Source organism: Sylvia atricapilla, chromosome 15, assembly GCF_009819655.1.
Source record: "Sylvia atricapilla isolate bSylAtr1 chromosome 15, bSylAtr1.pri, whole genome shotgun sequence".
Taxonomy (NCBI): domain Eukaryota; kingdom Metazoa; phylum Chordata; class Aves; order Passeriformes; family Sylviidae; genus Sylvia; species Sylvia atricapilla.
The window spans coordinates 7,459,806-7,486,641 of record NC_089154.1 but is presented as its reverse complement, the minus strand read 5'-3'; the positions used below and the strand labels follow the sequence as shown (position 1 = coordinate 7,486,641).

Sequence of the window (26,836 nt, the reverse complement as noted above, 5' to 3'; positions counted from 1 at the left end):
TTGCTGAGCTCCAGCGAGGATTTCACTCCAGGAGAGCTCCTGTGCCAGGTTTCCCAGCGGCCTGTCCATTATTCCAGGAAAGATTAGGATGTGCCCCCTGAGCAGCCAGGCTCTCACTTTGGGCAGCAGACCCAGGGTGAGGCTGTTCAGCCTCACACACTGCCCAGCAGATGTTCCTCTTCTGCTGAGAGCAGAGTAAATGAGAGCTCTGCTGGCCCCACATCACCCCCGGGAACCCCATGGGAATCCACCACTTCTGTCAGAAGGTTAAATAAAATTTCAATTAAGTGACACATCGCCACAGACCAACTGCTTCAAAACTGCCTCCACTTAGACGAGCTCAGCTCCAGGGGGAGAGTTTAAAGCCGAACCTCCGTGTGCTCACACGCCGCTGGCAGCCCCAGACTGACCTCCCTCCTCCCTGCCGGCCATGCTGCGCCATCCTCCAGTGCCCGCTGCTGGGTCAGGGCGACCTATTCAGCCAAGGAACTTGCCAAACTGGACAATTTTATTGATTTTCTCACGGATCTCCCAGCCATTAGGGAATCACACCCCATTCGCACGCGGCTGCAGCCGCTCCCGCAGCACCACCCGCGCGTTGTCCCCTCGGCTGTGCCCAGACAGTCATCTCTGACTGCGTGTGTATCAACTGTAGGGAAGTAATTCATTTTCTTGCAACATTAGAGGTGAATTAAACGCTGGATACTTGCTACCAGTCACTGGAGTAATTCTGCTCCTGAGTCCTTTCATGGCCTGAATGGAAGGAAGGAAGGAAGGAAGGAAGGAAGGAAGGAAGGAAGGAAGGAAGGAAGGAAGGAAGGAAGGAAGGAAGGAAATAAGCCCTTTCGAGACCACAGAAAATTGCAAAAGGATGTTTCTTCCAACCCGACATGACAAAATTGAATTCCAAGCTATTTAATGCATGCACGAAACGCCATAGAGGAACCCAGCCCGAGCACTCCATCCAGCACGACAGGGAAAGGGGTTCGGAACACAAGCATTGCTCCGGCACTAACTCGGTGCTTCCAGCTCCAGACTTCCAGGCGATTCCACTTAAGTGTAACTACCGGGTTAAGGGTTCTCACAGACAGGGCTATCGCCTGCATTTCCATGGACACACAGCTATGGGAACACTGCGGTTATGATCACACAAACGATGGAGACCTCGGGAAGCCACTGTCCCGGGGGGTTGGAGCCCGCTCAGTCCGCAGGGCACCGGGGCCAGGGTCCCCTCCCCGCTGGGGGTCCCGCTCCCACTGCAGGCACAGCGGCCTGGCCCGGCCAGTGGCATTTCAGGAGTGAAAAACCAGCCCCACGGGCAGGGGCACGGGGAGCTTCTGGGTTTGTCCTTAAAAACGGGGTTTCACAGGTTACACCGTCACGAGGGTGATGCCATGCAGCCTGCCCACGGCCCAGCCCGCCTCAGACCGGCGTGGTTCGTCTGTTGGCCGGGTTGTTGTGCAAAGACTCCTTGAACTCTTTGGGGATGGAGTTATGGACCTGTAAAAAACCGTGGTCCCGCTCCGAGTTGAGCAGCGTCCCCATGGTGACCTTGGAGGGATCCCTGGAGAGGGTGAACATGGAGATGTCGGTGGAGGGGATGGTGCTGAACCCTTTGCTGATGGGCGACATGTCCCGGGAGCGGGGCTCGGTGGAGCGGGAGCTGGACCGCCGGCGGAAGCGGTACCTGTAGGGGGGGAGGCGGGTAAAGGCCGACTTCTTCAGGAGCTCCGAGTGGGACCTGGCGCGGATCTGGCGGTGCTTCTCGATGTACATGTGCACGGCGATCACCCCCACCATCTCGGCGATGATGAAGGACAGCGCCCCGAAGTAGAAGGACCAGCCGTAGGAGTAGCTCTTCTTGGAGTCGCTCTGCCCCGGGTCCCCCGCGTTGGCAGAGATGTAGACTATGATCCCGATGATGTTGCTGAGGCCTGCAGGGGGGACAGGTGGGACAGGCACTCACTGGAGTGGCAGGAGCAGATTGGAGGATGTGTCCGCATGGGGCACCAACCCCTCTGCCACCACACTCGAACCAAATCCGTGGCAGACCTCCACTGATCTCCTAGGATTCCTATATATTCCCTTACACATCCCCTTTTTCCTGTATATTCCCAGACACTGGAAAGGAAGGAGGAATAATCACTGTTTTGTCTAGAAGAGGGACATTGCAGGAGCTGGCTGTGCTGTGCTTTGCTGAGCAGTGAATGCGGGAAGGAGCCTGGCTGGTGTCATGTAGCAGCAGAGCCAACCTGAGGGCTGCAGGGGGATCCCCCCAGCACGAACCCCAGCTCACCATGGCCCCGGGAGCACAGAAAAGCTGGAATGGCTCTGTCTCTTTCCATTTCTGGTGCAGTCCTGGGGCTTTGTTTGGGACAGGGGCAGCCTGTGCCCCGCCAGCAGCCAGCGGGGCTGTGCTGCAGGCTGGGGAGAGGCTGGTGCATTCCCAGATTTACTTAATGAATCAATTATGTTCTCTCTGCTGTTTTCTCATCTGCATCAGCAGCTCCTGCCAGCCAAGGAGGGAGAGTCATTTGTCTTTTTGTGGGGAGAAGAAAAACACAAAATAGAGCGGTTCCTTGAGACAAAGACATTGTCACGCGATAATCAGGGGAAGCGTTGGGGAACAGAACAGAGAAATGAGTAATCCAGCAGGAACAGCCTCTCCAGAGAGTGATTTCCATGTGAGACTGTGGCAGCTTCTCTGCCTGGTCCTGCTATTGCTGGCACGGTGCCCACTGCGTGTCCAGGGCAGAGGACAGAGCCCCCAGTCCCTGTCCCAGGGCTGGTAACCCCCAGGGGAATGGCTGCACTCCAGGAGCCCCTCCTGGGCTGTGCCCCCACATATGCCCTGCTCCAGGCAGAGCAGGGGGGCACCTGAAACCCTGTGTGGCACCCGAAGCCCTGTGTGGCACCCAAAGCCCTGTGTGGCACCCGAAGCCCTATGTGGCACCCGAAGCCCTGTGTGGTGCAGTGACCATGGCCAGAGACCCCTGACAGTTTCTCTCTCCTGTGGGGATTCTCCCACAGGGCTGGAACAGCTCTCAAACCTCAGAGTCTCTCTGTGCTGACAGCCTGGGAGGACCCACACCCCACCTCCTGCTGCCCCCCCAGGCTGGAGGAGGCTCCTGGGCAGCTCCTACCTGCAGAGACGAAGAAGATGCCGGCGCTGAGGATGACGTTGTGTTTGCTCTTGTAGAACTCGCTGGCGGCCACGCACAGGCCCCCGAAGAACAGCAGCCCCACGCTGAGGATGGGGAAGATGCTGGATGCTCTCACTGCTCCTGTGGGACAGGGAGATGGGCAGGATCAGCCCCAGCACCCCCTGCACCAACACCAGCAGGGAAGGATCTGAGCAAGGGCACCCCTTGTGCTGCCAGGATGGATGGGGAGGCGCAGCACCGGTCCCCTCTACTCATTTTCTGCTTGTCATGGAGTCCTGGGATGGTTTGGGTTGGAAAAGACCTTCAAACCACCCAGTCCCACCTCCTGCCATGGGCAGGGACACCTTCCTCTATACCCACTTGATCCAAACCCCCAATCCAGCCTGGCCTTGGACACTTCCAGGGATGGGGCAACCACAGCTTCTCCGGGAACCTGTGCCAGGGCGTCCCCACCCTCACAGGAAAGGATTCCTTCTGCATATCTCACCTGAATTTCCCCTTTAAGTGGAAATCATGGACAGTCCAGAGGCTGGGTGAGGGTGACCCTGTGGACAAGGGGCACTGTCCCCTCAGTGTGAGCCTGTGACAGAGGCTGGACACAAATGACACCCCCGAGGTGCACACCTGTATGCCAGGCTGCTGAGGGCTCACCCCAACCTCCGCATTTCCGAACATCAGCAGAGGCAGCAGGGGCACGTGGCAGCCCCAGGGGATGTGGCAGCCCTGTGTGCTCCCTGAGCTGCTGGGGCTGGAAGGAATCCTGAGAGAAGGACCCTGTGCCCATGGCCTGGTGCTCAGCCCCAGCCCCCTGCCTGACCCAGCTGCTGCTCATCCAGTTGGTGCTCTGGACTCTCAAATTTCCACATCTCTGCTCACCCAGCGGAGAGGAGAGCGAGTTTAATGAAATGGGTTTGCAGTTTTAGTAGATTAGTGCTGAAGTTCTCCCACCCCCTCTCACATTTAAAGTAAAAAGTCTATTTTAAAGCCCCCAGGAGTGGAATTTTAATGGAGCTTCTCTGTATTTCTCTGCTTTAATAACGGCCCTAATCGAGGGAAGAGAGCCCAAGCCAAGGCACAGTGTATTTTTGGTGCAGCAGGTAGTGATCTGCTGCATTCATTACTCTCTACTGTCATTTTGGAAGCTGATCCATGTAAGAAAGTGGATTGAGCTGGGCTTTAAGGTCCCTTCCAACCTGGGCCATTCTGGGATTCTGTGAAAGCCTGGGGTTCTGCTGGCCCCTGAGACAGGAGGAGCCACTTTTCCCAGGAAATCTCCACTTCAGTTCCATCTGACTCCCTGTGCCGTGGCAGAGCACATGGCTGATGCTCACTATGCTCTCCCAGCAAACCCAGCCTGGCTGGAGGCTGGGGAACAGGGACACCAGCAGGGACAGGGCACCAGGACGTGTCCCTGTGGTGCTGCACCTCACACCTGTGGGGTCCCAATCCCCCATGGCGGGCACCAAGAGACCCAGGCTGTCCAGCAGCTGCTGGGACTGGCTGTGGGGACAGCGAGTGCCAGGCCAGTGTGCCATGAACATGTGACACTGCAGGGTGGCATGGCTGGCTACCCCAGAGAGTCCCTGATACTGCACAGGGAGCCTGGGGGGCTGTGACCCCTCAGCCTCCTGCTGGGTGACACCAGGGGACAGGGAGGGGGTGCCCTGCAGCATAAGGGGTCCCAGGGGATGTGCCACAGGGCAACAGACTCACGGAGGAGATACTCGGCTGTGTCTTGCTCGTAATCTGCATCCTCAGGGAAGTGGTCGATTTTCTTGCACACTCCTCGGAAGGTTCCTGGGGAGACACAAGCCAAGAAATGCTCAGAGCCCTGCACTGGCCAGGGCGTGCAGCAGCCCTGGGGCCTTCATGTTCTAAATGGGGACACTGAGGCACAGAGTGGGACTGCTCTGGAGCAGCAAGGGGCAGAGAGAGGTGGCAGGAACCGCAGCATCTCCCCAGAAGAAGGGCAGCATCCTGGCTCTAGAGCACGTGGTCAGGACATGCTGGCTCTGTCCCCCCTGCCATGGGACTAGGAAGAACATGTCACCAGGGACCAGGGCTCCAGACAGGACAAGCCAACCCTCAGGGTGTCCTGCACACTCCCAAGCTGTGCTCGGGGGAGCTGAGCAGCACGACAGGCATCAATTAAAACCTGAAGATGAAGCTGTGGAGGAGGCAAGCTGTCATCCAGAGGGAGACACAGCATCCGAGGGAGAATTGCCCGCTCCCGTTGCTTTGGGAACTGTGGGAGAAGGGGATGCACTGGGCACGGTGAGGACACCAGCTCCACAGCACAGCCCCCAGCCTCCTCCTCCTCCCAGCTCCGGGCTTCCACCCACCTTCCCCTGGTACCCAGAGGCAGCAGACCGTGCCCCACGCACCGCAGAGCTGCCCCCCAGGGTCCCTTTGCTCTGCAGCCATCCGGCACCGCCAGAGGCCCAGGCTGAGCAGGCTGGGGCGGAGCAGCACGCCCGGCTGCCCAGGGGATGGGGCGGGCAGGGGGCAGCCCCGGCTCCACAGCATCTCTTCACACTCTGACATTTATTTTGTCTCCTTTACTCCCTCTGTTCACCAACTGATGCTCGTCGTCATGGCAATGCTGAGCCACCTGACACACAACTTCAGCCTCCAAACACACACCACAACAAAGCTGCAATCCCCAAAAGACCCCTCTGACCTCCAAGACGCTCCCCGGGGAGGGAATCCTGGCCTTGGGAGCTGCGGCTGGAAATGGCTGCAGGGCCGGAGGAGGCAGCTGCTCGGGGTCCTGCCTGGGCACATTGCCCCCACAGCAGCTGGGCCACCTGTCACATCCTCCGCCACCAGGTCCCGGCCCCCTGTGACAGCAGACTCCATGTGCTCCTCTCCCAGCTCTACAGCCCGGCCTGGGTAAAGGACACTGGGATGACCTCAGGGGGACGTGCCCTGGCTCTGGGCACTCACACTCCCTGCTAAGGCCTCTCCTGGGTGGATGCCCGTCGGCAGCACCCGGCGAGCCGGGCAGGCGCTGGGCACAGCCCCAGCAGGGTCCGTGCTCCGTGGACCGGCTGCGCTGGGGCTGTCGCCTCTCCCAGGCACCGCCCCGGGTGCTGCCAGCACTCAGGCTCCTCTCCCGGCCCGGAGAATGCCCAGCTGCTGGTTCCAGCACATCCCAAGCAGCTCCTGAGCCCTTTCCCAGGCGCCGGCCGTGCCTGTGCCTGGCTCGGTGCTGGCAGCCTGAGCCACAGCCCGGCTTTGATTCATCGGCGGCCGCTGAGCTCCAGCGCGGGCGGCGCTGCCCCACTCCCCGCTCCGCTGTCTCGGTGGTGGAGCTCAGTAATTTCCTCTCCCCATTAGTCTGAATCCCAATTAGCCAACTTGGCTAATGGCCACGGTCCCTGCCGGAGGCCGGCACGGCAGCAGCTGGCTGTCCGCAGGGCCGGGGCTGTGCCGGGGGTCCCTGAGCCGCCGAGCCCCTGAACCCCCAGCACCGGGCAGCGGCCAGACCCGCCTGTGTCCTCCTTCGGCAGCAGGGGTCAGCGTGAGCAGCCCCAGCTCTGCCAGCAGTTGGTGCCACCAGGCCGCTGCCACCTCTCTGGGGACCCTCCCCCGGCCAGGAGCGGAGCCACCTTCTGCCCCAGCCTCACCCAACTGCGGGTCAGAGTCTCCGTGTCACGGTCTCCCCTCAGTGCAGGGAATCCTCCCCGGCCGGGAAACCTCCCCGGGCCTTTTGTCTCTATCTGGCACCGCGGGGTGCCTGCGCGGTGTCCCTGTCCCCCCTGCCTTTGTGGGGGGTGACCCTGCATTTCATTTGGAAGCGGTGATCTCCTACTTCACCCTCTGCGGCCGCAGGTTCGTGCGGACATCCCTCCTCTCCCCTGGTCGCCCGCGGGGTGTTCGCATCCCTCTCTCCCCGTGATTCTTCGATCCCGCTCGTCCCCGCTCGTCCCCGGCCGCACGCCGGGTGCTGGGAGAGCCCCCGGAGCCCCCGGCCCCCGGCGCAGGGCAGCGTTTGTGCTTTCCCTGCTCTGCTGAGCTCCCGCACCGCGGTTATCGGCACATGCAGAGGCAATTAATTGATTTGATCTCAGGTTGTTTTCCTCTCAGAGCCCTTTTCCCCAGGGAGCGCTGGGGGGACGGGGAGGGGGGCGGTGAGGGAAATACGGTTGCAGTGGTGGAAATACAGCGGAGAATATCGATCCCAGCCCGACGAGCCAGAAGACTAAAGAGCTCCAGTTATGGTGTTAAAATCTCATTACTTTTCATCTGGTGGAACAGTTTTCCAGGGACCATTCTGGGCGCTACTGGTGTGTGCAAAGGAAGACTCAGGCTGAGGAGGATGAGCTGAGACCACTCTTAAATGAGAACAAAATTCCCTGCTCCCCTGGTAGTGGCTCAGCCAGGAGTCAAGGTCACATTCCAGCCCTCAGCTCTCTGCTCCTGATAAATCCAAGTGCTTTATCTCCCAAGTTGTGGTTTCCAGTAATGGCCTTCCCAGAGACACTGTTTTACAACAAATCCATCTGAAGGAAGTGGCGGGTCATTATGGTCTAAGTTCCTTGAAAATTAATATTTTGGAGAAGCAGAGGTCGAAGCTGAGCTGGGAAGTGCTGGGGTAGGAAGGAGCCTGCTGCACAATCCCAGAGATGCTCAAGCTCTGCACTCCCTGAGTAACAAGAGCAAGCTACCTAAATATCTCCGAGGAATTAAAACTTCAGGGCTCATCTTTTTTTACCTCCCACCCACCTCCCAGATGCTTGGAGAGATGGAAAGGAATTCATCCATATTCCTTCCCCAGCTCCAGGCTCTGCAAGGCATCCTGAGGCTCTTTGCACAAGGTCCCTGGTGGGAGATTGCAGAGCTGCGGGGCTTGGGGTCTGTGTTAGCCACGTCCAGCACCCAGTGGCCACTGCACGGGGCTCAGAGGGTGGCACCGAGCAGCTCCTGTGGCCCTGAGGAAGGCTTGAGGGGTCTCAGCTGCACCCCAGCACCTTCTTTGCCTCCTGCATCGCCAAACTGTCAACACAGCCTGAGCTCAAACACACCCAGCAGCTTGAAAGAGCATCAGAGGAGGCTGGTGGGATGGGTACAGGCCCTTAGTCTGCAGTACTGAGCAGCCCCTCGGGAGCTGCTCCTGGGGCTGAGGACAGGGGGTGTTCTCCAGCAGGGCAGGGAAGCCGTGGGGAGCCAGGTGACCCATCCTTGCCATCCCCCCAGCTCTGTGACCCCTCAGACTGTGACTGCCACACCACCTCACCTGCATCTGTTGGACCCAAACCCACTGAAGAGCGAAATGAGAGAGAATGAAGGGAACACCCGAGAGCCCCAGCCTCTGCACTGGTGTGGGGATGGGTGCTGGGCTCCTCAACACCTGGCAGTGGGAGGAATCCTCCTCCTCCTCGCTGGGACTGAGCTCTCCTGCAGCACATCCCCAGCGCCCCAGCAGCCCCACACCAGCTTCCCCAGGCAGTAAGGGTGGAATCTGGCTCCGGCTCCATTTCACACCCTCTCCCCCTCTCTGCGGTGGTGGCTTGTGGCTGAGCAGAGGCACCTACACAGATACGCCTGTTCTGAAGGACATTTTTTCCTGTTTATATATCTATATATACATTAAAAAAAAGAGAACCCCTCCAGTGGAAAAAACCCAAGTCAGAGGAGAGGAATGCAGGAGCCAGGAGGCAGCAGAGGTGGCTGGGCTGTGGTGGTGGGGCAGAGGCCGGTGTGAGCACACACCTGAGCACACGCAGCACAGGGCACAGAGCCCCGAGCTCCCCCACGGCTGGCAGGGTGTGGGGAGCAGGAGATGCCCGTGCTGGGCATCCCCACGGGGGACACGGTGAGCACAGCTTGGCACTCACACCACGGGTGGGCTGGGAGCTCCTGCCAGCGCGAGGTGCCAGTGATCGGCGCGTGGCTCAGGGACTTCACTCCCTCAGTGGTGCTAAAAGAGAGAAAAAAAAAAACATAGAGGGGAAAAAGAAAAAAAAATCTACATTTTGACAGTGACTCATCATCTCCCATTCTGGAATCTGTGGGGTTGGTGCAACCTACACAAGGCAGTTCAGAAAAGCAAAACAATTCTGAATAATAGAGGAGGGAAAAAAAAAAAAAAGTTTGCGGCTGATGGGTAATTTCCAGCCCTTTGCTCTGAGGGTTTTCTCATTTTTCCTCATTAGAAAAGTAATCAGGTAACACTCTGGAGCTGCTTCCAGGGGCTCCCCCCACGCTCTCCTGAGCTTCCTTCCTCCCTGCATCCTCCCAGCCTTCCTCCCTCTGTCCTTCCACATTGTTGGAGCTCATGGCAGGAAAACACCACGCTCCTGGGAAGATACTGGGATGGGGTGGGGAGGTGCAGGGGCTGAGGGGACTGCAGGGGACTCGGGTGGCCCCTTCTCTGCTGTGCCCTCGGTGGCGCGTGGCAATGGGCAGCAGCTGGCAATGCCGGGAGCCCTTGGATCATGCTGGGGAGGAGAGCACTCATCAGCATGTCTTAGGAAATCATTTCATGTTTTATCTTTAACAGTGGATAAACATTGATTTTTATTTTAAAAGGTAATTGACATTCCTATGAGAGCGCAATGAGTGCCGGAGCAGCCGGAATCGGCGTAAATAAGCCATGTGCTAGAAATTAATGAGCTTCACTGATTGAGTTTATCTGTTTAAATTAATACAATTCTGGCAATTACATAAAAAAAATAATGATCTTTGGTTTGTTTGCCTGCTTGGAGACATTGATGGCAAGAGATGGGGCAGAGAGGGAGGCCTGGGCCCAGCTGAGCATCCCAGAGCCTGAGGCACCAGGACCTCCCTCCTGCAGCTGGGGCAGGGTCCCTGTTCAATGAACATTTTAGATTTACTTGGGTTAACTGATGAGCTTCTAGGGAGGGTTTGCCTTCCAGCCTCCTCTTTGGCTGATGGTAACAGGGGTGGCCAGCTCAGCTCTGGGAGATTCCTGGACCCCACATTTTTTCCTGACAGGGTGTGGGGAAGGTGGTTCTGTCCTTCAGGGTGGGAGCTCTGTGCCTGTTTGGCAAAGGGATTCTGGGCTCACCCTCATCCTCCCCTTTCCACCACTCCAAGAGCTGCCTAGAGCTGACAGAAGCTCCCAGCCCAAACCTGGTATGAGTGCCTGGTCCTTAGGGTCTCTTCCAACCCAAACCATTCCATGATTCCATGATCCCATTATCCAACTGGATAATTAACAGATGGATCCAGACCCGCTCATTTGTAGGAGTGAGCTTGACCCACAGTTTCATGTCCGGAACACCGGGGACAAAATCTGCCCCGCTGGGACCAGGGGGAAAACCAGGAGTGTAAAACCTGGGATGCTCTGGTTAAACAAGGTGCCAGTAATTCAGACAAAGAGAAGCTGTGGGTGTGGGTGCTCCGGTGTCTGCTCCCACCCCGAGCTCAGCAGAGTCCAGATCATCTCCAGGCTGCTTAAGCACCTATTTATACTAAGGAGGAGAGAAGCTGCATTATGATGGGGAGCTGGAGGTTTCACTTCACCGGTATTAAAATGTCCTCTGAATTTCTAAAAACCTATAAATGACAATTTCATAGCTGTGAAGCGTGGCATCCAGCACAGGGGAGTGCTATTTTCGACTCCGTGTTGACAGCTGAAAGGGAATGGATCACAGAATTAAAAACTAGTTGCTGCTCAAGTCCAAGCAATCATGGCTTGATTATGCTTCTTATGGGCACACAGAGGCAAGTCTGAGGCACCAGCACAGGCTCCTGGTGCTTTGAGAGGTCAATTCACAGAGCAGAAAACAATTATAAGCCAAATCACTTAGGAGAATGGATTTAAGCATAAAAGCACAACTGTGTACAGAGAATGATTTAAGAGTGTTTTGCCCGAAAACTCATCACCGTGACGGGAGTTTGCATTGGTTTGGAAACTGCCTGGCTAATAAGCAAACAGCTATAAAAATAAAAACAGGCCCAACAAAGAGAAGAAAGGAGATATTCATAACTCTGAATATAAATCAGCAACTCGGAATTGTAGAGCGCCGATAAAGGCTCGAGCAAACAGCAGAAAAGCATCAGACCGTCCTTCCCCAGCGCATTGGGCTGAGCAGCAGCAGCAGCAGCAGAAAGGAGCAGTGCCACCGCCTGTCACCACACAGCAGCAGCCTGAGTCACAGGCCCCAGAAATGTTAAATAACTGATCACAGCCACAGCATTTCTCATGCAGCACATTCCCATCCCGCAGCCTGGGGAGGGAGGAAGGAGCTGGCTGAGCAGTTCCAGCCCCATGGAATATTGCTCCAGGGAGGGAGGAGAGGTTGAGATGCTGCTTTGCCCACCCTGCCCAGAGCAGGGCACCTGCATCCCCTCTGCTGCTGCATCCCCTTGGGCTGGCACCTGGTGGCACAGGCAGGGACTCAGAACAAGGAGACAGGCCACTGGCACAGAGTGACAAGGTCACTGGTCACACTTGCTTTGGCGCAGCCACCAAAGCTGGGGCAGGGACAGTGAGTGACCAGCACAGACCCTTGGCAGGTGACAGCCTGAGGGCCAAAAGGGATCCTGGTGTGGGTATGTACAGGAAAAACAGGTTTGTTCATAGAATCATCACGGAATTCCAGAGTGGCCTGGTCTAGAAGGGACCTTAAAGCCCATCCAGCCCCACGCCCACCATGGGCAGGGACATCTTCCACTGTCCCAGGCTGCTCCAAGCCCTGTCCAGCCTGGCCTTGGGCACTGCCAGGGATCCAGGGGCAGCCACAGCTTCTCTGGGCACCCTGCGCCAGGGCCTCCCCACCCTTAATATTCCGTATTTCAAGGTGAAGCAGCTGCTTAAATATGCCACCAACACCATGGTGGGTGTTTGAAGGATGTTACTAAATCCATCCCATAAAGAGAGGGCTCGGGGCAGAGGCTGGGCAGTGAGCCCCTCCATGCCCTCAGCACAGCCTGACCTCAGCCCAGCACTGCAGGCCCAGGGCTGGGAAAAGCAAATCATTCTCCAAAGGAGCCCCACAGTGCAGAATATCCAGGCTAAAAATATGTAAATGGCCATGAAAAGCACTGCCAGAGCTGCAGCGAGACGAGCCAGTCGCCAAAAGGCAATTGCGAATTTCCGAGCTCGCTGCACGAGGCATTAAAAAGGTCACTATTTCTGAAATAAGGATCTTTACAAATAAACACATTTGCCGAGGCCTCGGTGAGTCATGCCAGAGCGGAGCACAGAGCATTTCCACCCTAATGCTCCTGACAGGCCGGGAGCAGGGAGATCTTTTCATGTTTACAGTTCATCAATAGTTATTACAGCTGCACAGTCAATCTTTAAAGCACATTTAGCCTGGGAGGAGGCTCGGCAGGTTGTTTTCCCCGAAAAAAAGAAGTGATATTAAATTTATTACGTTCTTCCCCTTTTTATAGCGTGGATTTGAAGGTAAGTATTTGAAGTTCAAATACACGACTGCCACTCCAGCACCTGCCTCTTTTAAAATATATCTATACTTCTGTCACATCTTCCTGGTATAAATATTTGAAGTTTTCAGCTGATGTGCTAAAAGGGCCTCGATCCATCACAGCCTATTTATTCCAGGGAACGCAGTGGGCATTGTGCTGCCGGCGTGGGAGGGAGGCGCTGGCATCCCGGAGCCGCAGCTCCCCGCTCTCCTCCCCGCCGGGCGCAGGCTCCCCGTGGCCGGGGCTGCGGGTCCGGTCCGGCCCCGCGGGTTCCGAGCGCAGCCGGATTTAGCTCCTGCCTGCCGGGAGGCAGCGCCGCCCCCTCACCATCTGCGGGAGGGAAGCAGCCCCGGGGAGCAGCTCCAACGCCCCAGATGGGGAAAGCGATATTCGGGAGTAGCACCGTAGTCTCACTCTTGGCTTTTTTTGGAGAACAAGAAGGAACTCTCCCGCAGTCGGAGCATCAGGAGAGAACTTTGCTGGTGGAGGAGTGAGCGACGCCAACCTCATCTTCCCCAGTCAAGAAATGAAAGCTGCCCTTTTGAGCTGCCCAGAGAGGCAGAGGCATTCCCCCGGCACAGCGCTGGCCCTGCCCCGTGTGTTTGGGAACACCCTGGCAGTGCTGCACTGCAGCAGCTCCCTGCCTGGGCAGGGGCAGTGAGGGTGCATCTCGTCCATCACACATCACTTTGGGCTTTGACAGCACCAAAATCCCCCAGCACATGGCAGCCAGCTGCTGCAGGCCCCTGAAACACTCCCCTGCCTCAGGCAGCCCATGGGAATCCTTTCTTTAAGGCTGTGATGCCCCTGCCCATGCTGCCTGCTCCAGCCCAGGGAGCAGCACCCCACTCCTGGCTAAAAAGCTGCTCCACCAGAGTCAGAATTGGGCAAGCTGCTTCATGGTCCCTGAGCCACTCACACCATCACCTTGGCCATTAAACAGCCTCACCTCCCCCAGCTTCCCAAACCTGGTTCAAAGCACAGAATGCTTTGCTAGAACAAAACATGAGCTTTTAAACAGCCCCAGGTGGGTCTGGCCCTGTCTTTCCAAACAGCAAACAACCTCAGCTCCCCATGGCTCTGCCCTTCCAGGAGCCAGTGAGAGCTCTGAGGGGAAGGGGAGAAAGATGTGAAAGACCCCGAGATGGGTGGCAGCAAAGAACTTCACCACCCACCACTGTCCATCTTCCTCTTTTGCATTAAATCCCAGAGAGAGCCCATCCTGCTGCTGCTGCTGCTGCAGCTGGGTGCTGCTCTGCCATCAGTCTCAAGGACAGCAGGAGTTCCCCTGGCACTTACCTGGGGCTGCCCCTGTGGCTTTACTCCCCTATTTTCAGCTCTGGATCAAGCCTAGGGCCCATGGCATTGCCCTCAGCCCACAGCACACATCCTTTGCTGGCTCTGTCCCAGGTGCAGCCCAGCAGCTCCACCTGGTTATCACTGAGGGCACCCACCTGCTCTCCGGGTGATGCTCCAGCAGTTTGGACTACAGGCTGCAAGGGAAATGGATGGATGGAGAGGAACCCTGAGGAGAGCTGGAGAGCGGCTGTGGACAAGAGCATGGAATGACAGGACAATGGGGTTCCACACTGACACAGAGGAGGCTTAGAGTAGGTATGTGGAAAAAATTCTTCCCTGTGAGGATGGTGAGGCCCTGGCACAGGGTGCCCAGAGAAGCTGTGGCTGCCCCTGGATCCCTGGCAGTGCCCAAGGCCAGGCTGGACAGGGCTTGGAGCAGCCTGGGATGGTGGAAGCTGTCCCTGCCCAAGGTAGAGGGTGGCACTGAATATCATGAAGGTCCCTTCCAATCCAAACCATTCCACAGCTCCATGATTCTGCTATCCCAGATTTACAGACGGGTAGGGCAGGACTGGAGAGATGCAGATCCCGAGCATCTGCTCCCTTCTGGTGCTCAGCTGGGGCCGCTCAGAGCCGGGATTTCACAGCCCTGAAGCGGGCTCTGCGCGGGAGGTGACGCTGCTGTCACAGCCCGTCCTGCCCGCCAGGGGCTGAGCCCCCGCCCCAGGAGCAGCTCCGGGCTGCGGATGGGACCTTCTGCTTCTCCTGTTCTATGGAAGACTTCCCTTCATCCCCAAGGGGAGATCTGGTCTAATTGACATCGCAAGTAATTTCTAAAGAGTGACTGAGCCTATGTGCCCTGCCCAGCAGCTGCTGAAGGCACAGAGCTGTCACTGTGGGAGCGGCACAGGCGGTGTCACACACCCCACAGCAGCGCTGGCTCCCACAGCCCCGTGCCCCTGCACGCTGTAGTGGGCACAGGGACCATCCCATCACCGCAGCCCCGCAGCCCGGGGTCCCTGCAGTGGGCACAGGGACATGCCATCACCGCAGCCCGGGGTCCCTGCAGTGGGCACAGGGACATCCCATCAGCGCAGCCCGGGGTCCCTGCAGTGGGCACAGAGACATCCCATCACCGCAGCCCGGGGTCCCTGCAGTGGGCACAGGGACATCCCATCACCGCAGCCCGGGGTCCCTGCAGTGGGCACAGAGACATCCCATCACTGCAGCCCGGGGTCCCTGCAGTGGGCACAGAGACATCCCATCACCGCAGCCCGGGGTCCCTGCAGTGGGCACAGAGACATCCCATCACTGCAGCCCGGGGTCCCTGCAGTGGGCACAGGGACATCCCATCACCGCAGCCCGGGGTCCCTGCAGTGGGCACAGAGACATCCCATCACTGCAGCCCGGGGTCCCTGCAGTGGGCACAGGGACATCCCATCACCGCAGCCCGGGGTCCCTGCAGTGGGCACAGGGACATCCCATCACCGCAGCCCGGGGTCCCTGCAGTGGGCACAGGGACATCCCATCAGCGCAGCCCGGGGTCCCTGCAGTGGGCACAGGGACATCCCATCACCGCAGCCCGGGGTCCCTGCAGTGGGCACAGGGACATCCCATCAGCGCAGCCCGGGGTCCCTGCAGTGGGCACAGGGACATCCCATCACCGCAGCCCGGGGTCCCTGCAGTGGGCACAGGGACATCCCATCACCGCAGCCCGGGGTCCCTGCAGTGGGCACAGGGACATCCCATCACCGCAGCCCGGGGTCCCTGCAGTGGGCACAGGGACATCCCATCACCGCAGCCCGGGGTCCCGCAGGGCCCCGCCGAGCGCGGTGCCGGCAGACGGGGCTCCGGGCCGGGGGCGGAGGCGCGTCTGTCTCGCACCTCAGCCGCAGCGCAGACACCCGGCCCCGGCTGCGGGGATGCAGCGGAGCTCAGCCGGCGGCACCGGCCCTGCGGGGACGGGCTGAGCCCCCGGGAACTGCTGCGGGCTGATGGAGGGAGGCAGCAGTGGGAATTGGGACAGGTTGGGGCGATAGACAGAGCGTATTTAGTGGTATTATATGCAATTATTTACAACATGCACGGGGCCCTCGCAGGACCACGCTTCTGTTGGTGGGAGGCAGAAGCAGAAGCCCCGGCTGCTGCTCCTCCCCGGCTGAGAGGTCTCACACCCCGCTGCAGCTTTTCCTACTTCCCATGCACGGCGCGATCGCTCTGATCCTTCTCCAGCCTCTCACGTTGGAGAGAAGGCCAAAGAATCAGGTACAGAGAACACTTTCATCTTTGGCTGGAGTGTGCTGAGCAGCGACGAGAGATTCTCCCAGCACGGGGAGAAGGCGCCCCGGGGCTGCGAGAGGCTCCGGCCCCCAGAGCAGCCGGGGCGGGCAGGGGGCTCAGCCCGAGCCCGTCTGGAGCGGGCCCGGCCGGTGGCACAGCTGCTGCGCCGCGATAAGGCTGCGGGGCTGAGCCAGGCTGCTCAGGCAAATGGAGGATTTGGCACGGACGCCGAACATCCCGGCAGGAATGACTGTCTCCGCTGGCCGGGACACACGGCCGGGCTGGCGCGGGGACAGCTGCAGGGAGGTCACAGCCTGCCTCGCCCGGTGAAGGGGACCTTTCTCAGCCTGGCAGGAGGCAGGCGGGGAAGGCGCAGCCCCTTGCGATGCTCTGTGATGGCGTTGTGTGATGCAGCCGGGGATGCTGAGGTGCCACACGCAGCTGCAAGAAGTTGGTGTTTAACACCCAGCTGACATCACCAGCCTGGTCTGAAGGGTTCCTAGTCCATGTTAGGAGGGAGCCCAGCTCTCCAGGGTGATGGAGGTGCCATCTCTGGGACCAGGGATGTTCAGGGCATGAGCAGCCTGATGACAGCGCTAGCAGCACAAGCCAAGGCTGGTTTTAGTAAGTTAAATCAGGCACACCTCCAAAGTGTCATGGCTTGTTGGTAGTCTGTCTGGAATGCTCTTCCCTCCCCTTGTGATTCCAGGCACGAATTGAGATTAGAGGTGTAATTAGGGGACAATTATCAAAACACCAGTGAAACTGGAAATGTGACCATTCGAGAGGCATGAGCACAAATGTCATCCTCAAACAGCACCTTTTGTCAGTGCTCACTACTGCCCAAGTCCCACAGGATCACCCATGCCAACATCCCCAGGAGTGCCCGGCATCCCCCAAAAAGGCTGGGAGGTCACATGTCCCCACCCTGGGGCTCCTGTCTACCCCAATTCTCCTCCTTCAGTAAAAATCTCTTGGCAAAGAACAAACACACAGAGCCCCAGGGAGGGTGGTGACAGGGTGGCACAAAGGGCTGACTTGCTCCCCTGGCATTTCCACAGGGCTGTAGGGTTAAACCCCACCATTCCCAAGGACGTGGCACAGGAACAGCTCAGCCTCCCTCTGCTGCCCAGCAGCACGAGATTTGTCTTTGCATTGTGGTGTCAGGAGATAAGGAACAGGCAATATCTGAGGAAATCATCGCACCCCATCACCTGCTCAGCAGCCACGATCCCTCCTCCTGCCTCTCCCTGCCATGACTGTGGAAAACCCTGATGTGTTCAGCCACCCACCAGTGAGTGAAGGATTCATGTTCAGGGGATGAGAGAAGCCCAGGGATCCTGACACATCTCAAAAGGGACCAAGAATCTCCTGCAAGACCCTCCACTTCTTCTCTGGGCAAGTGATCACAGAATCTTAGAACCCCCAAATTGTTTGGAAGGGACCAAAAGGGACAGGACAGTTCAAAGCACGCAGCATACCCTGGCCTGGACTCTTCATTCTGAAGACATTTAACACCTGTTGCGGGTGAAGGGCTGGGAGGTCACAGGGGTGTGGAACCACAACAACCCGCAGCCCCCGCGGTGCCCCGGGCTGACCCAGAGCCGGGCGCTGTGTTCTCGGGGGTTGTGTAACAGGTCCCGCTGCGGGATGCAGCCCCTGCTCCTTCCTCACAGCCTGCGGAGCCTCCTCCCCGCCGCAGAGTCGGCATCGCGCACACGCCGGGGGAGAGACACCCGTTGTCACCCCGGCACTGTCATTCTTTGTCACCGCGGGTGTCTTCTTAATCAGAGCCCTTATCTGGAGCTGCTGCACTTCCCGAGCCCGCCTGGGACTGCGCAGAGCGAGCAGCTCCCGGCTCCTCACCCCGAGGAAAGCTGCCCAAACCCTCCGGAGCGGAGCCCATCAGCCAAAGCAAACCCACCCGGGAACCCTCAGCAGGGACGGGAAACCATCCCCGGCTCTCCACAGCGAGCACTAACCCAAAATGCATCCACCAGCTTCAGGGAATCTCCTTCCCAGGGCCACTTGAAGGCCTGAAGTGGGTTGCAGGTGTGGGAAAGGTGTTGCAGCCCCTGCGGACGGGCAGTGGGCAGGACCCCTCCCCACGCCCTCCCCATCTCCCTTCGGGCACTTTACAGGACACGAGCGGGCATCTTTCCCCTCGGAAGTCTTGCCGTGACCCAGCCCCAGCAGCTGCCAGCGCTGCTGCGTTCATGCCCGTGGATACCTGGCAGCTGCTCCTGCCAGCGCCCTGAGGCAGCCGGCGGCACTTGTCAGCAGGTGAGGCAGGGAAGAACCCCCCTGCCAAGTGGGACCCCTCGGGCAGCTACTGAGCAACCCCCCCACGCTTCCGGCTTAGTGAGTTTATATAATTTTAAGAACATTTTTGATTTTCCCGAAAAAGGAGGTTAACGTCTATTTCTGAAGTGCACGCTGCGTTCATTAAAAATCCATGGTGAAACCAGCTCGTGTGCACAGGAACCACGGGGACGGGAGAGGCACCGAGCAGGATGAGTGCTGGGCTGCCTCACCTCCCCTCGTCCCGAAGAGCAGAGGTGACAGGTCTGCACCCCCGGCAGAGGTGTCCCCTGGGCAGAGCACGGGGGCTGTGGCAGCGGCCACGGGAGGACATCACCCGGTGGCCACGGCGAGGGGGAAACTTCCCCGCAGCCGTGTGAGGTGAGCACCGCTGAACGCACCTGGCTTCACCTCACAGAAGGCGAAACTCCTGCTGAGAGAAGGGATTTACCACGGGCCACGCAGCTCTTGGCAGTGGAGCCGGGCTGCTCCAGCAAACGTCATCTCTGGCACCTCCTGCCCGACCCCCACCTCGCTGGGAGCAGGAAGATCCGGCATCCATCCGTGGGGCATCCTCCCCAAACCACCACAGCCACCAGCGCCGGGGCTCAGCCCTCGTCAGCCATCCCTAATTATTTACAGCCGGCATGGAGCCAGTGACCTTGCATGGGAAAAAAACCACTTGAGCCTCATTCAAATTCAGCCTTCCACCTCTATTACACGGGAACAGCTCCGGAGATGACAGGCTCTGCACCACGCCTATGCAGCAGTAAAATGCCTGTTTCTGAGCTGTTCACAGCATACATTTTACTCATCACGTGCTGCTCGCAGGCAGTGAGGGAACCGGCTCTTTAACCCACCCCACAAGTCAGGATTTTTGCCCAGAAAACACCGCAGCATCCCAGCAGGGTGAATTTTGCACCCTCTGGTCAAAGCAGAGCTGGTGGCAGCCAGCTGAGGCACAGCTCCTCCCCGGACACTCTCCAAGCAGCCGTGGAGCTGGAGGCATGCCTGCTCAGAGCCACGGTGCCAGCTGGCAGGGGCACGGGACCCTCTGTGTCCACAAGGATTCTTATGACTTGTGGCATTTGGCCATGTGCCACGAGAACATGGGTCTGGAGCAGCCTGAGGGTCCAGCCAGCCTCATTTCCATCTCCATTAGAGGACAGTAATTCACTTTCGTCCAATACATCCTCCACCAAGGCGAGGCTCAGGGATTCCCTAAGCCCAGGGTTGGGCCTGGGTGTTGTACGTGACCCCTCGCAGAGCCCCGTGCCCAGGGCACTTGTTTGGTGCTGTGTGACAGCAGTGCCAGGGGCTGGGCTAATGAAAAGGTTTGCTGGGTGTTAGACTGCAGCCTGGTAATCCCACCAGGGAGCTCAAACAGGTAACTGTCCCTCTCCACCTACATCTGTCACCCCACTGTGGGTGCCTCCATCACACCACATCCTCTATCTCCATCTGCGGGAAAACTCCTCCCAGCCTTCAGGTGACAAAGAGCAAACGCCCCCTGTCCACCACGTCCCCAAACCTGCCTGGCTGCACAGACCAGCCCTGTCACCCTCCAGCCCATGCTGACAGTCCCCATCTGTGCCCCCACAGCTGCCATCCCTGGGCTCTCCTCACGGGCACCCTGGGACAGAGTCGTGGCTGAGGGCATTGTGGGGAGCTGTGCCAGGGGTGCTGGGCCACTGGGCAGGGTGGTCAGCGTGGTCACTGTGTGGTCAGTGTGTGGTCAGCGTGGTCAGTGTGTGGTCAGTGTGGTCATGGAGGGCAGCCTGGCAGCCCCACCACACCACCACTGGCACTGGCACCGAGCTGGACCGGGCACCAGAGAGAGGTGGCATGTTGGGGTGGTGATGAGAATCTATCACAGACACTGACCAGACACAGGAACAGGATGAGCAGCTCCTTAAATACCTGCCCATAATGAGTAGCAAGAAAAAGTGCTCCATCATGGGTGATTGCAATCTCAGGGACATTTGCTTGGCGCTTTTAAAAATTAAAGATAATAACTTTCTAACAGAAACAATCTTGCTGTCACCTTGGGGAAATTCTCTGCTTGGCCTCACTCAGAGGGCTGAGAGGAGCTGGAGGTGGGGGAAGAGCTGGTGCCTGGCCAGGGCAGCCGCTTCCAGCCCAATTTAATGCCTTCACTGCAACCCAGCTCAGCTCAGCGGAGCCAAAACCAGCCACGGACAAAACCAAGAGGGGAAAATGGAAACTCAGGATCTTTCCTGCATCTCACACTCTTGCCCAGCCTACTGGAATGGGGAATGAGAAGTTGAATTAAAAAATTTAAAATCAGGGACTTTGATATGGGAAATAGCAGGCCACACACAAGTGGATGATGGGAGAAGTTGATGGGATCAGTTAAAATAAATCTGCAACTGAAAGGTCAAGGGTAAACAAAGAGGAATTCTTTCATTGTGCTGGAAGGAGCTTTCCTGATGGTGTAAAGCACGGCTGGATCATGGTGGTGTGACTGTCAGTCATGGAGCACAAGTGACACATGCTTATTTATTCATCAGATACTTCTGTTCTGTACTCGGAGACAAACAGGCTCCTGCATTCTGGCAGGAGCTGGGGGGATGCTAAACAGCGGCTGCGAAGTGTAAACACGGAATCGGGAGGACCAGAGAACTTCCTCCCAGGGGCATTCAGAGAACAGGCCGAGAAGGCTTCTGAAGATCTGAAATGGATTTTAATAAAGCTTGGCATTCTGTTGAATTTCTAGAAGATGGGAGAAGCTGGTTTAATGCCAGGAGTGATGCGATGGGCAATGGCAGGAGCTGTGTCCCCAGCACCGCCCGTGGGTTAGCAGAGGTGGGAACGGAGGAGGAGGCAAATGTCAAACAGCCTCGTGGAAAATAGACTTATCAAACTTCATAAATTTTTCTTGATATAGTCACAAACTCAGTTGATAAAGGAAGTCAGTAACATAATACATTTAAGAATTCCACAGTGTATTTGATTTAGCTCTCCTGAAAAAGTTAAAGACCTGTATTATGCAGAATCAACAGCACTTTATTAACGGGGCTGGGAGCTCACAGAGACAGTTCTCTCATCCAAGGGATGTTCCTGCACAGGATTGCCTGTTACAAGGACAGTGCTGAGCTATGACAACACCTTTATTGAGAGTTTTGAATAAAACATGAAATAATTGGGAGTAAAACAGGGAGAGGGCAGAGAAAAGACTGATGGGAATACTGACAAATGAGGGAGGTGGGTCAGGCAGATTTGGGCAGCTCAGGCTCATTGAGCCATGGCCTTCTCCACACAGCCAACTCCAAGGATCAGGAGCCAGGAACCAGGAGAGCAAGTTCCAGTCTGGGGGGAGGAGATGCTGCTCAGTCCCACAGGATAGGCCGGGGGTCCCACCACTCTGGGGACTCCCTGCGAGGGGCTCAGTGACCTCAGTGTGCAACCGGGCTCACAGCAGGCAGAACTTGGGCAAACAGCCCACATGGAACCCAGGTACCAGAGATTGTTTCTTGTGTTCAAGGGGAGTTTGAGGAGCTCGGGAGCTCTCCAGTGGAACCCCCAGCCTGATCACCCTTGGGTGGAGCCTGCAGGAGTGACCACCCATCCACCACTGAGCCAGGCAGGAGCTGCAGGTCAGGTGTAGAAAGGACTGGGCAGGGTCCTGAGCTGTGGGATCAGCTGATGGTGCCTGCAGTATTGTGTGTAAATCCAGACAGGATCATCCCAAAAGACCAACCCTGAAAGCCCTCAGGCTCAGCATGGAGGAATTGCTGAGCAAGGCTGTGCTGGAGCTGCTCTGGGGGACATTGGAGGGCCCAGGATGGGCCCAAGGGGTACAGCTCAGCTGAAGGACAGCTCTGGGACACAAGATGTCTGTGTCCCCTGCAAAACACTCCACATCCCACCCCAGAGGAACACAGGATGCTGAGCATCCTCTGTGAGGGAGGCAAGCAGAGCAACGCTTGGCCTCCTCCAGAAATGACAGAGCACTTTATTCTGATGAGGGAAATGAAGGAGGAAAGGAAAAGTACCACATCGCCTTAAAATATGGTATTTTGAGCAGCCTTGGCCAAATCCTCCTGCTCCTTCTGCCTGTTTCAGATCCGCATGATGCCATGGAGCCAGTCCCAATCTACACCACGCAGCAGGGAGGACACGGAGCCTCCCTGCATTTAATGATGCTGCATTTAATGATGCTGAATTTAATTAAGTTTGATGAAAACCGAAGTTCTGTTACTTTCTTGAAAACACCGCTGGCCTAAACAGCTATTTCTCAACTCCAGCTCTCTCCCCAAAGCACCGTGTGCTTCCCTCCCTGCCCGACACAGCCGGCACAGAGGAGAACAGGTGACGCTGACACAGGCACGGGGGACACGCAGTGCCCAGCGCTGCTCACACCTGAGCTGGACACACGAGGGGACACCTGGGCTGGACACAGAGGGGACACCTGCCAACCATTCACATCTTGTAAAAGCAACAACCAGGATCCAAAGGCAGAGACTGGAAGCAGACTGCCGCGGCCCAGCAGCCTGGAAACACCTGCCTGGGCTCCAGCTACTGAGTCAACCGCTAATTTGTGTTTCCCAGTGTGGGTGGCTCTCCATGGGTCTGCGGCGGCTCCATTCAGGATTTATCCGCTCTCGCCGATGGGCTTGTGACGCTCACGTGGTGCGTGGCTCCCACGCAGGCGCTGCGCCGGGACCGGCGGGGATGCTCGGAGCGGGCGCTCACGTCGGGCTGAGCCCGCCCGGAGCCACGGGGGCTCCACGCGCGATGCCACCCTCCTCACACGCCTCCAGCCCCCGCTGGCGGCAGAAAGTTCGGGGCTGAGGCAGCTCCCGAGGGGCAGGGAGCTCTGCTCGGTGCCAGAAGCACGGAGAACCGGCCCCTGCGGCAGACCGCGCTCGGAGCGGCGCAGGGGATGGAGCTTCTGTCCCTGCTTCGAGCCCCACGCAGCGAGCGCGCAGAAAGCCGCAGGCGGCCAGGCCCCGAGCAGGGCTCACACAGCACCTGTAACACAGCCGTGTAACAGGTCCAGGGCTCTGCCCCCGGCGCTCCCAGGGCTGGGGGGCTCCTCAGCCCCCGCCCCAGCGCGGTCCTTCCCCCGCTCCTCCTCCTGAGCCCCGCTCAGCCGGGGGAAGTTTTCCCTTCCCGGCACCGCACTGGTTAACAGCCTGCGAGGCGCCTTCTCCTGCAGAATTCAGGAAGGTGATGAGCAGCCCCAGCAAGTCCCCCCGGCACCATCACAGGCTCCTGTGCTCCCCTCGGGGGCAGGCTGGGACCCTCCCTGTCCGTGCCGGGGCGCTGCGGACCCCGCAGCCCCGCTGGCACCCCCGTGCCCCTCCGGCACCCGCAGCCAGGCAGGGGATGGCAGAGCCCGTGCCCCGCACGAGGCCCCGGCGGTGCCGCAGGTACGGACCCAGCCCCGCACGGCTCCCACTCCCACTCCTGCTCCCACTCCCACTCCTGCTCCCACTCCAGCAGCTCTCAGAGTGCCAGCGAGGGCTGGATGTGGAACAGGGAGTGCTGAGCCCACGCCCCGCTGCTCTCAGCCCCGTGCCCAGGCTCAAGGTGCTGAGATCCAGCTCTGAGCTCTGCCATGGCACTGCCAAGCCCTTTCCCCAGTGAGCTGTGCCCAGGGCAGCGGAGCCTCTCTGCCTCCTTCCAAAGCAGAGATTGATCACTGTGAGGGAAACATAAAACATTGGCTGGAAAAAAAAAATACAGGTAGCAAACCAAAGAATTTTGGAAATTACTCATGCCTCCAGCAATCCCATCTTTCACATCCCTGGCTCCTGCCTCCTTGGCTCCCTCAGCCCAAGAGGGGAGACAGATTATCTCAAATTATTTATTATGGAATTAGAGCATGATCCAAACCCTCCCTGAATCAATAAGAAAGCCCTGACTGACTTCACTAGGTTTAGGAGCGAGCACCAGGAGCAGACAGGGTATTTCTGCATCTGTGACTCACCGAGAACTTTCCAACGTGGAGGAGCAGCTCGGCGCGGTGGCTCGCTGCCCCCACGGCTGGAGGGGCCGCTCCTGGCCTGGGGCGGTCTGACACCGCCAGGGTCCCATAGGACAGTGGGGCAGCTTCTCCTGAGCACACAGGACACCAGTGCTGCCACTCAGTGTGAAAGTTAGGGCCCAGGGTGATGCCATCGGCCATTTTTTGCTGCGCAGGTACCAGCACCTGGCTCTGTTAGAGCTCATCTTTAACCACAGCCTGTGGGTGCTCAGAAACACCTCAACCAGAAGCTTTGGGACAAAACTGCCCCAATTTGTGGCCTGTGCTGCAGGAGGGCGGCAGCTGCTGGGCCTCGCCAGGCAGGCGCTGCTGCGGGAGGGAAGCGCCGGGGCGAAGCGGCGAGGCCGGGCAGGCGAGAGCTCTGCCGTGGGGCAGCCGTGCTGGGACAGCCCCGCCGTGGGACTGCCCGGCCCCGGGGACAGAGGGACGAGCTGCGGTGGGGCAGCAGCAGCCCGCCCCGCTGCGCTGCTCAGAGGGAAAGGGCAGGAGCTGAGCTCGGTGATGAAAGCGCCGGGTGCTGTGGGTTTCCCCCTGGTGACAGGGACGGCGGAGCCTCGGAGAGCGGCAGCAGCCGCGGGCCTCTCACTCACCCGTTCCCGATCAGAAGAGGGACCTGTGGCCCCTCAGCTCGGAGCTCCCCGAGAGGACACAGCGCGTCTGCCGCCGCTAGCGCCGGTGCCCGGCACGGGGAGAGCCCGCAGAGCCGCTCCTCCCGGGCCCCGCGCCCCGCCTGGAGCAGCCCCCCGTGAGATTCCACCTCGGTGCCACCGCGAGTGCCCGGGGAGGGGTGCGGAAGGCGGCAGCGGGGAGCGGCGGGGCCGCCGGCCCGGGGGATGCTCGCATGGCCGGGGGATGCGCCGCTCGCCGGGGGCCCGGATCTGGGGTGGGGGGGTCCCGCGATGCAACCCTTCCCCCGAAGTTTTGGGGCCGCGGGGGTCGGTACCTTCCAGGCAGCACGTCCTCCAGAGCCCCGAGTGGGTCATCACCTCCTCGTTCTTTCGGCTCGTGTCGTTGTCGCTCATGGACTTAGTCCTGCACACGCCGCGCGAGTAGAGCCAGTAGTCGGTGCCCACGGCGATGGTCATCAGGCTGAAGGCTGCGAAGGCTCCCACCGTGGTGACGAGCATCTGGACGCCTCTGTCACACATCCTCATGCTGCTTCATCCTCCGGCGGCGGCTCGCAGGGGAAGGGCCGGCGCCGCCGCCCGCCGCCCGCCGCCTCATGCCCCCGCGGCCGGCGGAGAGCCGGGCCCCCGCGGCGGCGCGGAGCGGGGCGGCCCGGCCCCGGGGAGCCCGGCAGGCATGGCCCGAGCGCAGCCCGCGGAGCGCAGCAGCCCAGCCCGGCGGAGCGGCTCCGCCGTGCGCTCCCGCCGCCTCTCCCGGCGCCTCCCCCGCGCCGCCCGGCCAAGGCAGCGGCGGGGGGCGGCGGGGGCGGGGGGCAGCGGGGGGCGGGACCCGCGGGGGGCTGCGCCGCCGGGACACCGCCCCCCGCCCGCTCCGGCCGGCCCGCGGCAGGGACCGGCACCGGGGGGACGGGGACCGGGACGGGAAACCCACCCCGGGGTGCCGGCACTGGGCGGGGACCGCGGCCGTGACTGCCCCGGGAACGCCACCTCGGGGTGCTGGGGATCGGGACTGCCCCGAGAACGGGAGAAGGACCCTACAAGAATACCCGGACTGGGAGGGGGTCCCCACCGCCGGGCACAGGGACTGAGCGCGGACCGGGGGAACGAGACCGTGACCGCGCCGGGGGCCATCCCCGGGGTTCTGGGACCGGACCGGGACTATCCTGCGACATGGACCGAGTGGAAATCCCCCCGAAGTGCCGGTACCGCCCCAGGGACCGTCACCCACCCGCACCAGCCCCCGGCATGGGGCTCCTCGGTTCCCTGATTCTCCCCAGCTCAGTCTGCTCGGTGCCTGAGCATCGGTACCGACACCGGGTGGGATCTGGGACAAGGGGCTGGGGGCCACACGGCAGACCCCAGGGAGGGCGCAGCACCAGCCCGGGCAGACACGGAGCTGTCCCTGTCCCGGCAATATCGGTGTTCATCCCATGCCCAGGAGCTGGCTCAGCCTGAGCATCCATCGTACCCACAAGCCACTCCTGCACCATTCGCAGCAGTTAACCCCCCTGTCCTCTCCCTCTCCGCTGTCTTCTCATCTCCCTGAAACATTCCTCAGCCGGTTGGATGAGCCCATGACTCATGCGACCTTTCCAACAAGCCCTAGAATACACTTACCTCTGGAATTCACGGTCCTGTAAGGGCCACGGTGAGACGGGAAAACGAATGATTTACACGATGGCGTGTGCTTGCTTCCCCAGCCCTCATCTGTATGCACTCACATGGAAATACTAGTTATTTACTCCAAAAAG

General features: G+C 59.2%; 1 protein-coding gene across 2 annotated transcripts; it reads right to left on the bottom strand.

The window, feature by feature from the left end:
* Positions 1 to 486: 486 nt before the first annotated feature.
* CACNG3 (calcium voltage-gated channel auxiliary subunit gamma 3) lies at positions 487 to 26,836 on the bottom strand. Of its 2 annotated transcripts, XM_066329950.1 has the most exons (5): positions 26,703 to 26,836; positions 25,403 to 25,596; positions 4,878 to 4,961; positions 3,144 to 3,284; positions 487 to 1,934 (listed from the first exon to the last, which is right to left on the bottom strand). In XM_066329950.1, the coding sequence occupies exons 2-5, from the start codon at positions 25,584 to 25,586 to the stop codon at positions 1,423 to 1,425; spliced, it is 921 nt and encodes a 306-aa protein (XP_066186047.1). In that variant the 5' UTR covers positions 25,587 to 25,596; positions 26,703 to 26,836; the 3' UTR covers positions 487 to 1,422. The 2 variants fall into 2 exon arrangements, with proteins under 2 accessions (XP_066186047.1, XP_066186046.1); XM_066329949.1 differs by lacking the exon at positions 26,703 to 26,836 and having other exon boundaries at positions 25,403 to 25,834.